The 5,635-nt window shown below is 57.1% G+C and overlaps 1 protein-coding gene across 1 annotated transcript; it reads right to left on the reverse strand.

The window, feature by feature from the left end:
- On the reverse strand, positions 1-2,383 carry RPS15 (ribosomal protein S15). The gene is made up of 4 exons (XM_032252423.1): positions 2,222-2,383; positions 1,795-1,880; positions 300-534; positions 1-164 (listed from the first exon to the last, which is right to left on the reverse strand). The coding sequence occupies exons 1-4, from the start codon at positions 2,222-2,224 to the stop codon at positions 51-53; spliced, it is 438 nt and encodes a 145-aa protein (XP_032108314.1). The 5' UTR covers positions 2,225-2,383; the 3' UTR covers positions 1-50.
- Between the last annotated feature and the right edge of the window lie 3,252 nt (positions 2,384-5,635).

The following is a 5,635-nucleotide window of genomic DNA, read 5'->3' on the forward strand; positions in this document are numbered from 1 at the left end:
AGGACAGGCGCGCAGGCCGGCAGTTCTGTGCGCCTTTATTAGCAGAACCACTACTTGAGGGGGATGAAGCGGGAGGAGTGAGTGGCGCCGATGCCCGGCCGGCCGTGCTTCACGGGCTTGTAGGTGATGGAGAACTCGCCCAGGTAGTGGCCGATCATCTCAGGCTGCGGGAGGCGAAGAGGAGAGCTGGGCGTCAGGCGACCTTCCCGGCCTGGCCCGGCCCAGCCCGCAGAAACGGCCGCAGGCACCTTATGTCCCCACCCCCGCGGCGGCCCAGCCCGCAGGGACGGCCCACACACCTTGATCTCCACCTGGTTGAAAGTCTTGCCGTTGTAGACGCCCACCATGCTGCCCACCATCTCTGGCAGGATGATCATGTCCCGCAGGTGCGTCTTCACCACCTCCGGCTTCTCCATGGGCGGCGCCTCCTTCTTGGCCTTGCGCAGGCGCTTCAGCAGAGAGTGCTGCTTCCGCCGAAGGCCCCGGTTCAGCCGCCGCCGCTGGCGCGCGCTGTACAGCTGCATCAGCTGCTCGCTGAGGGCGCACCAGGCACATAGGTGTCAGCGACCCCGCCCGCTCCGGGGGACCGTGAACGAAGGCCTCGCTGTCCCCAGGGACATGGCGGCACTGGATTTGTCACTGACCATGGTAGTGACCAAAAGCAACTCGCCAAGACCCTCTGGCACCCCCGCCAGTATGTGCGACACGCCCCTCCGATGCAAGAGCCACCGTGACTGCAGCGATTCAGAAGGAACAAGCGGCCCGGAAGCTACAGCCTCAGACAAGGTGCTGTAACGCACGGCTCCGGCCAAAGGCCCCTAAAAAACGCATGGGAAGGCAGCGAGGGTGCAGCGGCTCCCGCCTGGAATCCCGGCGCTTTGAGAAGTTGAGGCGGGTGGATCACGAGGTCAACAGATCGAGACCAGCTGGCCGACACGGCGAAACCCCGTCTCTACTAAAAATACAAAAAAATAGCCGGGTGTGGTACCGCGCGCCTGTAATCCCAGCGACTCGGGAGGCTGAGGCAGGAGAATCGTTTGGACCCGGGAGGCGGAGGTTGCAGTGCGCCGAGGTCGCGCCATGGCACTCCAGCCTGCGCGACAGAGTGAGACTCCATCTCAGAAAAGACAATAAAAAAATAAAATTGCCGGCCAGGTGCGGTGGCTCAAGCCTGTAATCCCAGCACTTTGGGAGGCCGAGGCGGGTGGATCACGAGGTCAAGAGATCGAGACCATCCTGGTCAACACGGTGAAACCTCGTCTCTACTAAAACTACAAAACATTAGCTGGGCATGGTGGCGCGTGCCTGTAGTCCCAGCTACTCAGAGGAGGCTGAGGCAGGAGAATTGCCTGAACCCAGGAGGCGGAGGTTGCGGTGAGCCGAGATCGCGCCATTGCACTCCAGCCTGGGTAACAATAGGGAGACTCCGTCCCCCCCAAAGAAAAAATAAATAAATAAAATTAAATAAAATTGCATGCCAGGTGCTTCCTCCTACCCTGCTTGAAAAGGAGCCAGCGCCTGCCACCGCCTTAGAATCCACGGACTCTAACGCTGCCCGTTATTCTCACACACGTGGGCTACAGCCGGTGGCTGCGCGCTCCACCTAATCCGCGGAGAAGGTAACCAAGCGGGGCAGGTGGAAATAAGCAAAACCCTCGACAGTTTTCCGGGCGCACAACCAGGCTCAGTCCTTCGCCGGGGGGAGGCTGTGCCCGCGCACCGCGGCGGAGGCGCTGGGACCCCGGTCCGACCCCCGCCCGCGACCCCCGCCCCGGCCCCGCCGGCCGGCCTTACTAGGACATGTCCAGCAGCTGGTCCAGGTCCACGCCGCGGTAGGTGAACTTGCGGAAGGTCCGCTTCTTCTTCTGCTCCACCTCTGCCTGCGCGGGCGCGGGTCGGGCGTCAGCGGGATCCCGACACCCACCACCCGGGGCCACCGGGCACGAGGACCCCGCGCACAGAAACCCGACGGGGACACACCGCCTCGACCCCTCCCCCGGGGTCACGCGCGGCTCCGGGTTACGGGAACCCGGACAGGCCTTCCCCGCCCCGCATCGTCCCGACACCCACCGGGCCCGCCCCACACCCCAACTTCTGGCCGCCTCCAAGGTCCAGAGCAGGCCACCGTGGCCGCGCGGCCGTTCTGCGGCTCCCGCGGACAGTCAGAGGTCGGATGGAGCCGGATAGTTTCGGGGTAGACGCGCCAAATCGCAACACTCACCATCTTGCCGGATCCCGGGAAAAGACCGTTCTTGTCCGCGCCTGCGCAGTTATCGCGAGACCGCCAGCGTGTCCCGCCCCCTCGGCCGTGAGCGCACACGCGCTTCCGCTTTCCCGGCGGCGAACGCGCGCCCTCTGCCGGCTGGAGGGCAACACACAGCCTGCGGGGACTAAAGGGACTGAGCTCTGCAGAGCCGCTTCCTCCACCGAGTGGGACTCGGGTTCGTGCTCCGCTATCTACAGGGTGACACCCCCCTTGAGTATTCATGGAGCGCCTACTGTTGGCTCGTGGGTGCGGTTTGGGGGTTTAGGTCCCAGTGTGGGAGGAAGACAAGAGATTATTACAGATACCGGAGCAAGGACAGGGCCACGATGAAAAGAACCATTCAGGCTTTAACAAAAAATTTTGTATAGAAAGTTAGTAAGGGCAGAGAGACTGCCTCGCTACAAAAAAAAAATACAAAAACTTGTGTACACACGGACATAACAGAACAAAAAATGCAAAAGGTAGCCGACATGGTGGCGTGCTCATGGTCCCAGCTACTCTGAGCCTTGAGCCCAGGAGGTCGAGGCTGCAGGGAGCCATGATAACGCCAACGGCACTCGAGCCTGGGCGACAAGAGCAAGACCTTGGCTCAAAAATAAAGATAGGAACTTGCAATGTATTCCTATGTTAAAATAAATACTTTTCCAACATTAGATACAAAAAAAAAAAAAAAAAAAGGCCGGGCGCGGTGGCTCAAGCCTGTAATCCCAGCACTTTGGGAGGCCGAGGCGGGTGGATCACGAGGTCAAGAGATCGAGACCATCCTGGTCAACAAGGTGAAACCCCGTCTCTACTAAAAATACAAAAAAAAAATTCAGCTGGGCATGGTGGCGCGTGCCTGTAATCCCAGCTACTCAGGAGGCTGAGGCAGGAGAATTGCCTGAACCCGGGAGACGGAGGTTGCGGTGAGCCGAGATCGCGCCATTGCACTCCAGCCTGGGTAACAAGAGTGAAACTCCGTCTCAAAAAAATAAATAAATAAATAAATAAAAATAAAAATAAAAATAAATAAAGATAGGAACACCACTGGGTTTGTAAGATATGTAAATGTAGCATGAATAAGGATAGCTCAAAAAGGAAGAGGAGGAGAAACTAGAACTACATAAAAATGTTGCTTTTTTTTTTTTTTTGAGACGGAGTTTTGCTCTTGTTGTCCAGGATGGAGTGCAATGGCACAATCTTGGCTCACTGCAACCTCCGCCTCCAAGGTTCAAGCGATTCTTATACCTCAGCTTCCCAAATAGCTGGGATTACCGGAGCCCACCACCACACCCAGCTCATTTTGTATTTTTAGTGGAGACAGGGTTTCATCATGTTGCCCAGGCTGGTCTCAAACTCCCGACCTCAGGTGATTCACCCACTTTGGCCTCCCAAAGTGCTGGGATTACAGGCGTGAGCCACTGCGCCCAGCCTGTATCTTACTGGAATTAAGGATAAAATTGAAGGTGACTATTGCTACAATAATGTGGCACCCAGCTGGGCGCAGAGGCTCACGCCTGTAATCCTAACACTTCGGTAGGCTGAGGCGGGCATATCACCTGGCATATCTAGCCAACATGGTGAAACTCCATCTCTACTAAAATTACAAAAAATTGGCCGGGCGTGGTGGCTCACGCCTGTAATCCCAGTACTTCGGGAGGCCAAGATGGGTGGATCATGAGGTCAAGAGATCAAGACCATCCTGGCTGACATGGTGAAACTCCATCTCTACTAAAAATACAAAAATTAGCCAGGTGTGGTGGCTCACCTGTAATCCCAGCTACTCAGGAGACTGAGGCAGGAGAATCGCTTGAACCCCGGGTGGGGGTGGGGGCCAGAGGTTGCAGTGAGCCAAGATCGCACCATTGCACTCCAGCCTGGGCGACACAGCAAGACTCCTTCTCAAAAAAGTGAACAGCAACAAAAAAAAAAACAGCTGGACATGGTGGTTCACACCTGAAATCCCAGCACTTTGGGAGGCCGAGGTGGGTGGATCACCTGAGGTCAGGAGTTTGAGAACAGCCTGGCCAACGTGTGGAAACCCTGTCTATACTAAAAATACAAAAAAATTAGCCGGGTGTGGCAGCACCGGCCTGTAATCCCAGCTTCTCAGGAGGCTGAGACAGGAGAATCGCTTGAGCCTGGGAGGTGGAGGTTGCAATGAGCTGAGATCGTGGTATTACACTCCAGCCTGGGCAACAAGAGCAAAACTCCCTCCTAACAAACAAACCCCCAAAACCTCTGGGAACCCAAGCTTTGCTGTGGCGCTATCCAGGGAGCTCAGCTCTCCCCAGCCTTCCCCACAGTTCCAAGGGAAGCCAATGACACCGTGTTCCAGGAGGGGCTGCCACTCACTCTCCCTGAGGAACACAGCACCTGTGTGTAGGGGCCCACCCAAGTTGCCCATTTTCCTGCAGCAGACACCGTCCTGGCTGGCTGGCCGATTCTGTGTGTGCTACTCCTTAGCTGGGGCAGCTAATCAAACTGGAGGGGCTGACACGCAACACCAGTGGAGAAGGCTGCTCCCGCCTGGCCCTGGCCCTCCTGTGAGCTGGGGGCGCCAGCTCCTGAGGGTACGGGAGAAAGCTCTGAGAGCAGGGAACGTGGCTGGCTTCCCGGGCGGAGGCATTGGGGGGTACTGTCTCAGTGAGAAAACTGCACTGCACAGGTGTGTGGGGGGGGTACTCCTTTTCTTGGCTCTCTCTAAGCTAAGCCAGACCTTCCCTGCCCCCAAAACATGAACTGGGGGCAAGGGGTTCTAGCTGTTATCTGCAGGATCTCACACTTGGAACGCTGTGGGCTTCCAATCTGAAACTTGGCGGACCTATTTATTTATTTAGAGACAGAGCCTCCCTCTGTGGCCCAGGCTGGAGTGCAGTGGCGTGATCTCGGATCATTGCAACCTCCACCGCCCGGGTTCAAGCAATTCTCCCGCCTCAGCCTCCCGAGGAGCTGGGATTACAGGCGTGTGCCACCACGCCCCACTAATTTTGTGTTTTTAGTAGAGATGGGGTTTCACCACGTTGGTCAGGCTGGTCTCAAACTCCAGACCTCAGGGGATCTGCCTGCCTCGGCCTCCCAAAGGGCTCGGATTACAGGCTGAGCCACTGCGCCTGGCCCTTTTTTATGTTTTTAAGTCTTGCTTTCCCTGCCAGAGTGACAGAGTATTGCTTCCAAAAGATGCCCCTGTCCTAATCCCCAGAACCTGGGGACATGTCACCTTCCATGGCACAAGATGTTTAATAAAGGTCATGGGATGGGAAAAGCCTGGAGCCCCCATCCCCAGAGAAAACTGGCGGTGGCCACGTCCTAAAATTCCCAGCATCCCAACACCCACTGAGGGATGGACCCAGGCCAAGACCGAGGAGGGAAGAAACAGACACAAAGTGG

This window comes from Sapajus apella, unplaced genomic scaffold, assembly GCF_009761245.1.
Source record: "Sapajus apella isolate SASKATOON/1434 unplaced genomic scaffold, GSC_monkey_1.0 scaffold77, whole genome shotgun sequence".
NCBI lineage: Eukaryota > Metazoa > Chordata > Mammalia > Primates > Cebidae > Sapajus > Sapajus apella.

Excerpts from the sequence above, each read along its gene's own strand:
- RPS15 (XM_032252423.1), bottom strand. Across the intron at positions 535-1,794 it reads CAGCTGCTGGACATGTCCTA|CGAGCAGCTGATGCAGCTGT; the intron begins GTAAGGCCGGCC and ends GTGCGCCCTCAG. Across the intron at positions 165-299 it reads TCAACCAGGTGGAGATCAAG|CCTGAGATGATCGGCCACTA; the intron begins GTGTGTGGGCCG and ends CGCCTCCCGCAG.